This window comes from Drosophila mauritiana, chromosome 3L (assembly GCF_004382145.1).
Source record: "Drosophila mauritiana strain mau12 chromosome 3L, ASM438214v1, whole genome shotgun sequence".
NCBI lineage: Eukaryota > Metazoa > Arthropoda > Insecta > Diptera > Drosophilidae > Drosophila > Drosophila mauritiana.
In genome coordinates this window covers 13,225,034-13,240,113 of record NC_046669.1, presented here as the reverse complement: position 1 = coordinate 13,240,113, position 15,080 = coordinate 13,225,034, and the positions used below count along the sequence as shown (strand labels likewise).

The window sequence follows — 15,080 nt, the reverse complement described above, 5'->3', positions numbered from 1 at the left end:
AAAAAATTAATGCAATAAAGGCCATGTAAGCAAGAGCTTACTTTTATTTCCGTTCGCCATATCTGGTTTATCGATGGAGATCCGCATTGGGTTTCTATATCCCAGCTGCCGTAGGCTTTAACATTTTTAATAAGCACACCATATCGCAAACACCACTCAGAGAGCTCGGCCCTGGAACTTATTAAATTTCCGACAAGGAGCCAGACTAATGGCTGCTCCTGCTCCTGTTCCTGGTGCTCCTCCTGCTGCTGCTGCTGCCACCTGTCAGCTGCACATATTTTGTTATTATCAGGAGGTTATAAGGAGTAGAGGCGCCCAACCGTATGCCACATACATATTCTGCAGCTCATTTTCTAGCTCATTGCCGGGGCCAAGACATGAGCTAAATTAATTTATTCCGCTTTTGTTGTTAGACAATATCCTTTTCAGCCTCCTTGTTCCTCGCCCTCCGTAACTGGAAACTTGGCAAGGCAGCTACAGAGTCGAGCCGCGAAGGCATTTAATGAAAATGGATACGTTTAAGGCCGCCTGGATACCAGATACCCTGGCCGCCTAGCATTTTGCTATCCTTTTTCAAAGCTCCCAGGGCACACAAAATAATAAAATAATATAAAACCGACACTGGGACCCGAGCCTGTTTTGCTTGTGGGTTGCTAGGATGCGTCAAGTGTCGACAGGATGCTTGGGGGATATGGCCTTAAGTTCTGAATTCGAGGAATAGGTAGCCATAAACATGGTAACAATTCAGTCAGAGAGTCGAGAGAGATTTCAAAATTTGTCTTTTTAGAGTTTCTTAAGTTGAATTTATCCCTCCCTAGGATTTATCTTATTTTCTGTTCTAGATAAGTTCGCCAGGTTTTATCCTTACAGCAGAGCCCAAAATTCACTTAAAGAATATTTCAAAGAAATTAAAATTGGTCAGTTACCGCAGAATATGTAATTATTCACCGCATAGGCGGCTCTATCAAAATGTGAAATCCTCTGTATCGATGTTAACCACAAAAAGAGACGAGTATCAAATTGACAAGCAACAATGAATAATAATGAGGACAAGCTGCAGTGAAATTCGAACACGTGTGTTGGGGGTCTTTATAGATTTTTGCATAATATAATGACTGTATTTTCCACCACTTTCTGGGTAGAATTGGTTAACCACTTTGGCAGATAACTGACTGACTTTCTTTAATATTACCAATGGCTTTAATGGTTTTCTTTATAATTCGAATAAATTACATTACATAAGACGAATTTCCTTCAATTATGTATATTTTTCCAAGTGCAAGCTCAAGGCGTTCTTAACCCAACCCTTCTCCGATTTTCCCCATGGCTTTTTGCCACTGTTTGGTCGGCACTCAATCAAAAATCACATTTCCGTGTCGGCTGTTTGGCGCAAAAAGCAAATAACACATACACCCACATATGAAGCAAATGTAATTAAAATTCGATATACTTGTTTTCACAAAACGGCCTGCAGAGAGATCGTATGGAAAGTGGAAAGTGGCATTGGGGGAAAGTGGTGAAAGGAGTTAGGCCTCGGTTCGACCATATTTCCTATGGCCTGGGGCCCATGGAAGTGGGCGGAAAAAGGGGGATGCTGGTGAGTTGCATACATATATCATCATCATCATCATCATCGTCGCCAGCATCGATGCTGGCAACAGCATTTGGCAAAAATGTTAGCTTCAATTTAAATTTTTGGTCAGATTTGCACGTACTCAACTTCGCTCCGTGTGTTTTTGTAATTACATATACACACGCACACAACCACACAATTCATGCAAATTGATGTTGCTTTTAGCAACGCATACACTCAAAGAAAAATCGACTTTTTCACATTTCTTAACATAATTTTACAAATCTTAAGGGTAGTTGCCTTCCTTCTCTTATTAAGCTTATTTAAAATAATAGCTTTTAAATACTTGGACTTTAAAGCGAAGTATTCTTAAAGCAATAAATATTTAGAGCATATTTTTAAATTGGCTCTAAAAATGATCTGCTGAGTGCACAATTTCGGTTGGAAAAAAATCGAGTGGAAGCAGCATTGAAAATTTTTGGCAGTTGTCTGCGCTACTTTACTGGACTGCCCCCCACAACAATGAAGATTTATAATGCCCTTTGGCCTCTAGCTCACCTAACGTTGTCATGGCTATGGCTCGTGGCCCATAAGCACTGTATGCCATAATAGCCATATATTAGGGTTCAGCGGCGATATGGCAGCGTTGGCCGACAACAAGTGAGACGAAAAATGGAAAAACAAGGCAGTTTATAGCTGGTAATTGGAATCAGGCAAAAACCAAGCTCACGTAAATCAGTCGGATGGATGTATTGCCACTGCACGGAATATTATTCAAAGCATGGTTTTAAGCTGATGGCATTGTATAAGTTATGCCAATCACATAACAAAATATATGTTTTCGCCCGACTCAAATTAAATAAGAGCCGCAGAGCAGCAAGGCCACTCCCACAGCCTTTGCCACTAAAACTACCACTGCAAATCGCACACTCGAGCGCAGAGCGTAACAAAATTCAATATCGCTTTTAATTGCATGTTGCCGGGGCAACAGCAGCAGCAGCAACAGCGAAAGCAGCAGCAACATCAGCAGCAACAGCAACAGCAGCAACAAGCGACAGACATTGTAAGCCCCTTGCAAACTGAACCGTCAAACAGTTGATGGGAATCGGGGTGAAGGGAAGGAAGGATTCAGGCCACTTATATAAGCCTGAATGCCTGGGACGAACCTGTAATTTAGCAAAATGTTATGTAAACTTTAAATCGAGTTATGCATTTTAATTGGTTGTTGTACAATTTTGCAAGCGGCACGTTTTGTTTGCCACATCAGAGAGCACGAATCTGAGCTTCCATTATGCATACACAGATACGGAATATGAATTTATATAGACAAGCCATGGTTGCCCCCTGCCAACCATAGCAACAATTCAAAATGCAATGCTTCACAGATTTTTGCGTAATGCAATTGAAAATCTTGTTCAATTTGAGCAATTTACAATATTATTTTAGGGAATTTATGCTCCTTTTCTTTCATAAGTTTTTCCATACCCAAAGGCAAGAAGCTGGAACTGAAGTGGCTGTTGTTTCATGTTTATGGCCTCAAGGATGCAGGGGCAGAGCAATAACAGAATTTCTCCAGAAAATCCCATTTCTTCAAGCAATCCCGAAGCTAAGGCACTTCTGGTTACAAAATTTCCGGTTAATTAAATAAATTTCGAACCGCACACAAAGCCGCGAGTTGCGAGTTGCAAGTGCATCGCGCTCCGGCGGCAGCTTAATGTTAATCTACCCTATGGCTTAATTGCTGCCACTGCCGCAGCAAATTGCACCCAAAAGGTAAGGTCGAGGTCTGTCTTAGTCTCCGTATCCGTCTACGCCCCGGTCACCGTCTCAATTTCCAGCGCAGACTCCCCACATCCTTCGTCCAGGACGCTAACTCATTTTAATGATGCCGGGATACCTGGCTTCCAGGGGGTCCCAAGTGCAGTTGGTGTCTTGCGTCTTCCGCCAGTTTGGACGCAACTTCGGGGCAATTATGGCCAACTTGCCTGTGCTTACATGTGGCCAAATTGTTGTGGCTGTGTCTACGTCTCGGTCGCATTCAAAATGAATAATGGCCGCGACTTGGGCGCACAATTTATGCACTCACTATGCCCAGATGGTAACCTGGCGTCTGGTCTGGTCTGGGTTTTGGCCTGGGCCCTTTTCAATCATGTCCAAATCCATGCAATCAAATTCCCGGGCGCAATACAATTAGCTTCTCTTCCTTGCTGCCCCGCTGAGAAAACAAAAATAAATTTCTAGCATGCTTTTGGACGGCGCAGTTTATTAGGCTTAACCTACCTGTCCTGGCTAAACTGGACCTGGGCTCCTCGTCCTGCCCACGCTTTGATGTCCTGGCTAAGCCCGGTAAAATTGATTTTCCCTACCTGGCCATTCGTGGCTGTCTTTATTTTTATATTCCTCCCCGCGCCGAGCCAGGCACAGTCAGCAATAAAGTTCAAATGAAGCGAGTCGCTATTAAGTTATGCGGCTTTATGCCCAGTCCCCCATTTTTCGAATTTGTTTCGTGTTCTCCGGCTAAATAAGTGGACGCATAAATCGCCAAAGGATACGGCATGAAATGTAGCGGAATAAATGCTGAAAACAATAAAGGTGCAGGACATCAGCTCACTTGATGGGTACAATAGTTTGCTGCGGCAGAGTGGTCCTGCCCAGAGATTAAAGCCAGCCATTTTTTTTCCTTTTCAGCTCTGGGAAAACCTCGGCGCCCCAAACTGTGCTGCGGTTTTAGTTGCATTTGACTTTGCGGTTTGACGTTGTTGCGTTGGCTTGTTGTTTTGTATGTTTTAATGTATTTTTTGCCCCCGCTCCGTTGCCTTTTGCAGCACACGCAACAGCTTTTTGTTCACACTTTCGCCTGGCAAAACAATTTCCCTCCCAAATCTGGCCAGAAAAGTGGGGCGATGAGTGGTGTGGTGTGCAAGGGGAGTGGCTTTTGGCGTCGCCTGCCCCGCATGCATTGCGGTTTCTGTTGCATAATTATTATGTTGCGGTTACTGTGGCCCCCCTCTTCCTCTGACCTGATCCTTGCAGCTCCCGACTCCGATTTCTGCCAGCAGTTCCGTGTTGCTGCTGCTGTTAGCGTTGCAGAAGCATTTACCTTGTTTGTGGTTCGCTGAGCGCTGGCAACAGTTTTTCAGGACCTGAAATTACTTTGGTTTTTCCCATGCAAACGGTGGGGGGGGGGAAGGGCTTTAAATCTTTGACGGTGCAGTTTATTTAGGCGGTCAATGGCACGTTTTTCTCTGATTCCCCTTTAACCACCCCATTTATAACGAGTTTAAAGTGGAATTTGCGGGCAATAGTCAATGATTTGATGCTAAAAGTAATTGAATTGGAAACAGAGACAATGGCTTTTAGCCATATACCCCAAACTATGCCAACTTCTGGGCCACATTCCTCCGATGTTAGAGTGCTCCCTTTTGACATGGGTCTGCTTGGTATGCTAAGAATATTCGACTCCTTGGACCTTTTGGCAAGGGGACGGGGTAAAATAGTAAATAACAGCAAATAGCAGAAGGGCAAGCTGACAAGACAGGAAGTTGCAGCAACAAGAACAGCAACATTTTTCGGCTGCGCCCAACAAATGTTACACATAACGAAGGGCGCTTGGCGGGAAAGGACGAAGTGAATCCTGACTATTTGGCTTGTTCTGCCGAGGATGGCTGCTTCTTCGTCTGTTGGTGTCATTTGTTAAAGAGGCTTGTCAACATGCCTTATAACAAGCTGGCTCGGACTTCAGGCCCAGAGACCCACTGTAAAGTGGAGGGGGGTGGTGCTTGGTTGGGGCGATTCCACTGAAACGAAGAAGTTTTTCGGTCCGAAAGCAATAATATTTCAGCTTTTGTTATAGGTTTTCCTCGGCTCTCTCGCTTTCGGATCGTAGCTGGCTGCTGTGTTTGTGGTGTTGCTCGCTTGTTTGTTGTTCGCATTTTGTAGAATACTTTTGTGCATTATTTGCACAGCACTTGTACAAAACTAGAGACGAACGCTTTGGCGCTGGCTTTTCAAATTGCCAGAGACATTTGTTTGCTTCTGTGTGTGTGTGTACACAAAATATTATTTTCTTAATTGGTGTTTATTGTGTGTCAAACGCACACGCACACCCACACACACTCACGCACACTCGCACGGCGATAGAGCGAGACGGAACACACTTTCGAGCCAACTCTCGGCGGAGCTATAAAAATGTCAGCATTTTCAGACCCTGCATCCACATCTCGATTCACTCTCATCTATTAAATGTTAGCCCCAAATTTGTGCCCTGTTGAAATGTAATTTTCACTTGACCTTTTTGCTTACATTTTCTACGAGGCTTACAAGAAAAAGTGACCGAATCCAGTGAAAAGACAGAAGGATGCACGTTGCCCGGTGGCAAATTGCTTATGAAATTGCAATTTGAGCTCACTCAGGGCACTGATTTTTATTTAATTTGGCCTGCAGTGCCAGTATCACATCACAGACGGAATGGTTCGGTAAAAAATATATCACATTACACGTATGGGGAGCTACTATTTTGCATACGAGATTCCGACCAAGTCCACTGCTCCATGAATTCGCATGTGAAGTCCGAGTCCGGCCTCGAATGTTATTTACTGAAGTTGCAAATCCTTAAAATGCCTCTGGCCTGGCGGGCCGAAAGTTTTGTTGTTTATCAACTGGCAAAAGGTAGTCGAAAGTTTTCTCCACCACCCCCGGACTGTCCTTTTTTTGGGCCAAAATCAAGAATAATGGTCCCATTGGGCATTCAGAGTACGTGTTGGTGCCAGTATTAGAGTGTGTGTCCTGGGATACACTCCAAAAAGTCTATATGATTTGTATGCAAAGTGCTGGGACCTCTCATGCCTGGCAGAGTTCAATTTCATCCAGTTGGGGGCCTGGTCAACTGGTCACAGTTGTGTGTTTGTGTTTTGCAGCTCGTAGTTGGCCATATTGATAAGTTCTGCCAGCGACAGATTTGATTAGACATGCTGGTCAAAGTTTTTGGGATACGAACGCCATGTCATGCTCCTCGGCCACTGCGCCAATAGTTTGAAACGACATTAGCTACCTGGCCGGACATCATATGTTGCATTTGGATGAGTTTATTTGATTTCTTCTGCCATCTCCCGAGGTGCATTCAACTGTGAGTGTCATGCCGCAAATGCAATTTGCTACCCAGACCCAGTTATCCCCCATATCACACATTTCATATCCAAGCCCCGGTGCACTCACTGCCTTGTTTTCCCAGCCAGTTTTCCGAGAGAACTAGGAGCACCTGCACATGCATCAAACAAATTCGATAGCCTTGCCATCGCATAATAAGCGTAAACGTTGGCTAACAAGATTCATGCTACGCTTTTGCGCCCAAGAGGCAAACATGCAATGGCCATCAACGAGGTCCTGGGACCATAGACCAACTCCACCTCAATGCCATCCATGGCAATCCCGCCAGCCAGCCCGGCATCCTACCATCCTGCCATACAGTCATACTACCAACAAATGACTATGACGCGACCGGTGGCCAGCGAATGTCGCGCGCTTAATGCAACTTTGTTGCTGATGCTGATGCTGATGCCTGTCCAGCTGCCTTGGCAGTCCTTTCTCTCCCATCCTGGTCGGCAGCGATTGAAAAATCCCACTAGGGCGTTTTTAATTGGATTTTAAAATACTTGTCCCATGCAGCAGTGGCAGTGCAGCCGGCAACATCAGGAGGCATACTGGCTGGCCTAGCCCGGCCATAACATGAGCCTGCCCCTCCCGGCGACGGCGACCGACAAGGCCAACATATCGACCAAAACCCCATTTGCAGGGGGTTTGAAATGGAGGGGTATGGTGATGGGGGAGGGGCCTCAACACGCTCGTTATCCTTGTTTCCTGCTGTAGCTGCTGCTTCGGCAGTCCTGATGTCCTGCTGCCATCGCTCCTGGCCCTGCTGCTACTGCTCCACATGCTGCTCCTTCTCCGGCCGCCGATGCTCTGCACAATTTGGTTACGTGTTTGACCGGCGGCGATTTTTCATGGCAAGGCATTCGTTTTTTTTTTTTTTGGGTGGACACGGTGGTGGCTGTCCAGCACTGGGGTTTCCCATACATTAATGACATTGCAAATTTGTATTGCAAATGTGCAAGTTGTGGCCGAGCATGAAGCTTCTCTCCCATAAATTTAATCGCATGTGTTTCCCCGAAATCTCGTGCAACTCAATTGTCGCAGCAATTCCCCTCTTCTTTGGGGGAAGTCAAAGGTTTACCCATTAGGGTCAAGCAGATGGAAAAGAATGGCATAGGTTATAGGTGGACTTTGCATCAAGATAAAGTGATAAATTTCAATTTTATCATAAGCCAACTGAAAGCTGGTGATTAAAACAAACTTGTGCGTGAAGGAGCTTAAAGAGACTTGCCGGGATGAAGACAGACGACAACTTTGCCTCACTATGATTTTAATGACAACACAACTTTCGCATTAGCATTAGCATATTTGATTAAAAAGTGTCATTAGGCTCGGCTCCTCGGATCCTGCAGCTGCGTCATTTCACGCTTCACCGGAAGTTGCACAAGACGCTAAAAACTTGGCGCACTTGCTCACATTTTAATTTCAACTAATTGCCGAGAATCAAGGAATCATCTCCAGCCTGCCTTCTCCTGGCCGTTAAGTAATTAAGGCGTTGCACTTTGTTAGCTCTTTCAAGGAATGAAAGGAGGTGAGAGAGTGTGTTGTCCTGCAACCTGTCGTCCTGCAACCTGTCGTCCTGCACTAATTGTTAAAAGTGTTGTCCGTTCGCTGGATTTGTATGTAGATTCAATTTCCCTTCCCTTCCCATCCTACTTCTCCACATCAAAGCGAAGTCGAGCAACTGCGATGGAGTTGGATTTGGACTTGGCCATCCTCAGTCTGATTCACCTCTTTCGCTGACTAATTTGCTTTTAATTAATATAATGACTCCAAGTTTGACAATTATCCGTAATGTTGAGCGACCGCCTGGGCTGCAAAGGGTAAATAATCAAATGGTTCCCGAGAAAGTCAACTTAGATAGGAGCCGAACTTCACTCAAAGACACACAATTAGCCGGCTGACGAGGAACCCACACTGTTTGCCCAAGATGCTAATGAATGTCCAAGTTTGGTAGATTGAAACTTTTCCATAAATACGAAATGAGATATAGAACTTACGCACTTGCGAGCAGCCAAGTGATGGAACAATGGAAACATTTATAAAGCTTTTTCTGATATCATTCTGGGTCTCTCTTGTTAGAGGTGTTCGAACATTTTAAGTCCGCAGCCCCCAGCAAAGTTTGCTTTTCACAAAAGTTATGCCAAGAAAAATACATTTCACATAGAGCCGAAAAAAGCCATCCCAAAATGTATACCGAAAAAACAAACAGATACAAAAGAAACAAAAAAGGACACCAAAATGTAAAAGGAAAATCAACTTTGATTTAAGTTTACAAAAATGCTTAGCAATTGCCTCTTGTTTTTTTAACTTTTTACATTCTTTTTTGTTCCGTTGTTCCCTTATATTTTTCAGCTGTGTGGATTAACTGGCAACAAAATATTTTATTTTTTATTGCTTAGCAGCGCTGATTTGCACTCTTGTGTCCTGCCATTCCACAGCCCCCCGAAATCCACGCCCCCTGACGCTCGGTTGGGACGGGAAAAATTCTGGATTTTGTTGTCACTTCAACACACAAAACATAAAATACACAAGAGTCGCGACGAGTTGGGCCGAACAAAAATCCACTTGAATTTTTTACACTTTATTTTTTGTACATTTGCAACAAGGCGAATAAAAGGGAATTTTCCCTTATAGCCCACTCCATTTTTAAGGTTTTTTTTTTCTCCATTTTGGCCGCTGTTGCTCTTCGCGTTGTTTGCACGCGAAATTTGTGCTTGTCTGCCTTTCAGCTTGTCAGCTCGCATGTTGCATGGTTTTAGGCGGGATTTGTTTTTCCGCGCCCCTGCCCCCATCCCAATCACGCCCCTTTAGAATAGCGTCAACTACAAAAGGCAACAGCAACGGCAAGAGCCCAAGCCGCAATTTGGGCACCCATCCTGTCCGAACCCTCGACGCGCTGAGGGTTCGGGAATTAGACATTTCGCAGGGTTTCCTGAATTTACCGACCGGGGATGCCCAACCCCCGAAAGGCTTTCCCAGCTGGAGGGTCTTAATTTTCAGCATTGTTGATGTTTTGCGTACAGCACACAAACAACAGATGAAGAGCCGTAGAGCAAGGGTTAAGCTAGGCCTTAATTAATTCCTTGGCGGCGGGGTTAAAAGGTGGATGGTGAATGCACACATACAGATTTTTTGAAGATTTACCAGACGGCACAGATATCCTCGACCATTAGTGTGAGTGTATTAAATATTATTTAAATTTCACTGAACTGGCTTAATTAAATGTGAATTGGATACGTTTGTGTATCTAAAAATTCATTTGGTTTGCAGTTAACATGTCAGTTTACTCACTGTGCAACATCGCGTTGCAACTAACTATAATTGCATGCTGTCTATGCGAACGCATTAAACACTCTTAATTTGTTCTCAATTTACAAATGTAAAACAATGCTCGAAGCCATCGGGTATTACCACATTTTTAAATCGCTTTCAAGCACCGGCTTACATGTGGTATAAGCCCCTTTTATTCCGGCCACACTACGCACTTTTCGATTCCCCCCGACTGCTGCATGTTTTTGCGCGGTGTGGAAGGTCCTTACTTTTTGTGGTTATTACTGTATATTAAATTAGCATAAATGATTTTTAATAATTATGCCATTGAAGCCGGGCCCTTCAAAAGCTCCCACTGCCCCCCATTGTAATCCCCTTTCCCCAACAGCAGCTGGCACCCACACAAATTACAATATAATGAGCGAGCAAGTGCAGCGGAATATTTTCTTTTTTCTCTGTATATTTTTCGGTTCAGTTTGAATTTTACATTCCATATCCACCAGGCAGCACAGGCCGACTATTATTTTATTATAATGGCCGTTGGATGTTCGCTGATTTCGCCTCCGATGTCGATGTTGATTTTCATGCAAGAGTGCACGAGGCGCTTCTTGCAAAAATGTTTTTTAATTGCACTTAAAATTTTATTTAAATGCCCCTCATTGCATTTCGATCCAATGGCAGCTGTAGCCACATCTGACCTCTTCACTCACCCGATTTCGTATCAGTATTTATGGAATGCTTACTGATTTTTAAATTCAATATTCAATACTGCGTAAATATTCACAAGTGGCGGAGTGTCAAGTGGTTGGTCGTACCAAAGAAATAAGTCTGATGTACAAAAATAAATACCCTCGATGGCCATTCAAGCACTATTACTAATCAACTTTTCCGTATTTTATTTGCAGGCTGCGCTTTCGTCAAATTTGGTTCGCAGCAGGAGGCCCAGTCAGCAATAACCAACCTACACGGAAGTCAAACTATGCCGGTAAGTATAAGATTCTAAGTCACCCGGGGGATAAACAACTTTAAATGTATTTTCCACGCCGTTTTCTCCAAATTAGAAAATTGTGTTTTTATGTCCCGGACAAGGCATCGCTCCTTGATGGCACTTGTGTGCGAATAATATGAAAATAATGAAATTTCAAACCTGAAGTATGCGTACTCAAGTGGTTGTTGTTCTCGAGTTTGGTGTTGTTGCCTTATTCTCATCGTTGAAAAGTACTTAGCAAACTTCATTTAAGCTACAAGTGCTCTCGTTGCTCGGGCCAAGTTTCCATGATTTATAAATAAAATTAGAATTAAATTAAATGCCGTATTATTATTTTTTCCTTTTACGCCGCACTTCAATGGCAAATCAAGAAGCTCGTTCTACTCTAATTTTCTAAAAAAAAAATAAGAGAAAATGAAAAAAATAAATCAAAATAGCTTTTGGCATAAGAGCCGAGGAAACCCGGAGCAACGTGGGTTTCCCGCCAAGTGACTTCATTATGCCCGAATTTTGTAAGGAATCACCCACCACACACACACACACATACATAGCTCAGATTGCGGCCGAAGCTATGTAGCTCTATATAGAAGAAAGCGAAGAAACCGTATAGAAGGCTCTTCTTTAGCTCTATGACAACGTTGCCCGGGAATTATTTCGTCTTTCGTGCGTTTCTTCTATTTTCTTGCTTTGGTGCTTGCGAAAAATAAATGAAATTTGCATGACACTTGAGTTATTTTGCACGTAAATTGCTTCTTTTGACAAACAAGCAAGCAAATACACAAACCAGCTGCTGGGGGAAGTGGGTGGGTGTGGGAGTGGTAGTGGCTGAAACGCTGCCATTGTTGTATTTTCGGTGTTTACAGCCAGGCAGGCAGTCAGTGCAGTCCCAAGTCGCCTCCTCCAATCCCAAGTTCCAGCACCAGAACCAAATCCACAACCAAGTCCTCATCCGCATCCGCGTCCGCATCCTCATTCTCGTCCCTTTTCGCTCTTCACTCTTCCAGCAAACGAATTTTACATTTTGGGTTTTGTGTGTTTGCGGGTTGCTGGTGCTTCCAACTCCTTCGACAACTCGTTGGCGCATTTAAATTCAAATTCAAATATTGTTGATGAAATTTGTTGCTTAATTTGCAATTTAGATGCGTTTTTAAACAAACGCCGCGGCGCTTGCCGAGAAATCATGTGTTTACTTAGGCGGAAGTTGATGATGATGCACAGACGCTTCCTCCTGCTGCTGCCAGGGATAATTACAGTGAAGACTGACTGTGCCAACTGCTGGGGTAGCTAAAACCACTGACACTTGCCGTTGGCCAAAAGTTGCACACACATTCGACAAACGGACGTGGCCAAACAAATACGCACTGGGTGAAAACTTCAAAAATATAGCCGCAAGTGAGGCAAACAAACAAATAATGACGGTACAAGGAACCCAATTCGAATTCAAAGGCGAGTGCAAACAGAGCGGCTTAAGTAAATTTCAATTTCACAGCGCAAAACCGTCACATTTTATAGCTGATTGCAGTCGATATACAGCAAATCAAAGCATAGCCCGCAGCGATTTCAATGGGTACGGGTGGGGTATCGATTGGAAAATTTGGAGCGGAAAAAGGGAAAAGATCTGTTCAATCTAAGATGAAATCTGTGTAAATTGCTATCCGCCCGAACATTAGCATAATTTTTGTCTACCCTTTGCAAAGGCATTAGTGGAATAGAAAATGGGGGGCATATCCGCTGGAGGCCTACAGCCAACTGCACTTTACCTCCAATTTCGCCGGTATGTGGCTCAAACCCATTTCTCACCTTTTGCCCAAAGCGTTACACGCTTGAAATGCCCGACCTGACCTGCTCCGCCCCTGTTCCCTGCCCCCTGCCCCTTGACCTGCCACGCCCCTGGCGAAGAACACACAGCTGCAATTTTTCACCTGGCCAATTTTTAAGATGAGCAGGACTCTCCAAAAGACGACGCTGGCAAATTGCTGCCCTCCTCTGGCAAGAAAAAATGGAGCGACAGACGTTTGGGGGCGTCGGCAAAGCAAGTTGTACATTTCTCTACTTGCTTTTTTTTAATTTTAAGAGCGTATACCTGCCTGCATTAAGCATTTTAATGTCAGTTTGCCCCAGCCCACCTGCCTGGGCCACCCACCCCCCATTAGCCCACTCTGCTCGGCTGTAATTGCAATTTGGCATTACGACTGCGTTGTGGCTCGAAAAAGGGGGGAGTGGTAATTAGCGCAAAACGACGCCAGCTGCTGTGTTGTATAAAAATTTTTAGCTGCCACGCAGCGTAAGTATTCTACGCTTTTTCCTCAGCCGCGGCATATACATTAATTATATGGCCAAGTGCAATGTGGCTAACAGAGCGGGGTAGTTGCCTCTAGTGCGGCACCGAATTGATTGCCTACCTGCAGGCGTCAAAGTTGCGCCAGACAAAACCGCAAGTTAATTTTAAGCTTAACAAAGTCCACTTCCAACACCGCTACCCCATTGCTCCTACTGCTCCCTTTTCGATCCCCCTCTTGGCTTTCATGTTGATGTACCACAGAAAGCTTTTAAAAAAAAAAGAGAAATGCAGGGGAAGAACATTTTTTGATTACGCCAAACCTTAAGCAGCTTATGAACGCCCCCGGTCCAGAAACGGACCAAGCGCTCATTAAAAAGGAATTTGCAGGGCTAAAATGGATGGACCAGGAGCGGACCTGGACCTGGACCAGGACGAGAATGGAGTAGTCCGTCCCATTCCTCACACGTTCGCTCCCTTGTTAATCTCTTGGCACTCAACATGTTATAAGTCGCTTTAAGTGCGGTTGGCAAACGTTTTCTAAATGCAAAAAAAAAGTGTATATGTATACCAACGCACACTTTATGTGGGGAGACGGAGCGAAAAAAGTTTACAGTTTACAGTTGTAAACAATAATTTCGTATTCACTCAACACGCAAACACACACAGACACAGCAACACTCTGCCATTTGCATAAGCCGCTGATGCGATTTTTTGCTGTCCGTGCTTGTGGGCGCGGTTTAGAAGTGGGCGTGGCCCGAACACTTGTTAATGAAAGCGCGCGCATGCATTAAAGCTGCCTTTGCTTCTAAATGCTTTTGATTGACGAAGCGCAAAAGCCGCGCAACATGCATAGCAACAGTCGGCAAAAAAAAAAAACATGAGGAGCGAAAATAGAATTTAAAATAAAAACTGTCACACCCGGTGAAAAGCAATGAAAACGTAGGAAACTCCAGTGAATAAATTCTTAACTTGCAAACAGAGTTACTGGAAACGAGGACACACACAACAGTCCCGCACCTTTGACAGCGTTTGGAATTTCGAATAAATTAGTCAATTAGCATTTCTATTTTTGTTTGTTCAGCTGTGGAGGAATGGGCGGTGGAACCACAAATACTGGCCAATATGGTGGGGAAAGAAGCCAGTCAGAACACCTTGCCGGGAAGAAACACATGTTCCCAGCGAACGCAGTCATCGCCATCATCATCATCATCAAAGACATTCTTTCCCATCTTGCTTGGTGCGCATTTAAATTTCAAATTAATTTCTCGCCATGTGAAGCTGAAGCCAGCAACAAAAAAAAAAAGAAAGATAGGAAGAAATAAGAAATCTGCAAGCTGACAACGCGCACACATATAGCCGAGTGGCAGATAAATACGAGCAGAGTCCGCGCTGTCCCAAAAAATGATATGCGGAGCAATGCCCCCTCCATCTCCACCTCCACCTCCATCTCCCTTCCAACCCATCAAACCTGTTTTCGCAGTCATTTCGCAGAACGGGCGCCGTAAAATATGCAAAAGAAGAAACATTTTTGCGCGCAGCTCGCTCGCTGGCTCAATTTTTTCTTCTCCTACTTTTGCCGGCTCCTTGGTCGTTTTGTTTGCGCTGCTCATGGCTGGATTGACGCAACATATGCCATATGCCACTGCCAGCGTCGAATGTTGTGCGACTGCTGCCGTTGTTGTTCTTCTTGCTTTTTGTTTTCATTCCCTCGGTATATATGTATATGTGTGTGTCTGTGTGTACTCGCATACTCGCATCAATTATGCTTTTATTTATACAACAATTTTCGTTCTGCTGGCCGTTCAATTTTCGTCAGC

The 15,080-nt window shown here is 44.3% G+C and overlaps 1 protein-coding gene across 29 annotated transcripts in view; it reads left to right on the top strand.

The window, feature by feature from the left end:
* LOC117139762 (CUGBP Elav-like family member 4) overlaps positions 1–15,080 on the top strand; it is a 243,562-nt gene that overhangs the window by 191,618 nt on the left and 36,864 nt on the right. For all 29 annotated transcript variants that reach the window (XM_033302353.1, XM_033302345.1, XM_033302350.1 and 26 more), the window contains one exon: positions 10,900–10,979. In XM_033302353.1, coding sequence (XP_033158244.1) covers positions 10,900–10,979 — 80 coding nt within the window. The remainder of the gene's footprint in view (positions 1–10,899; positions 10,980–15,080) is intronic.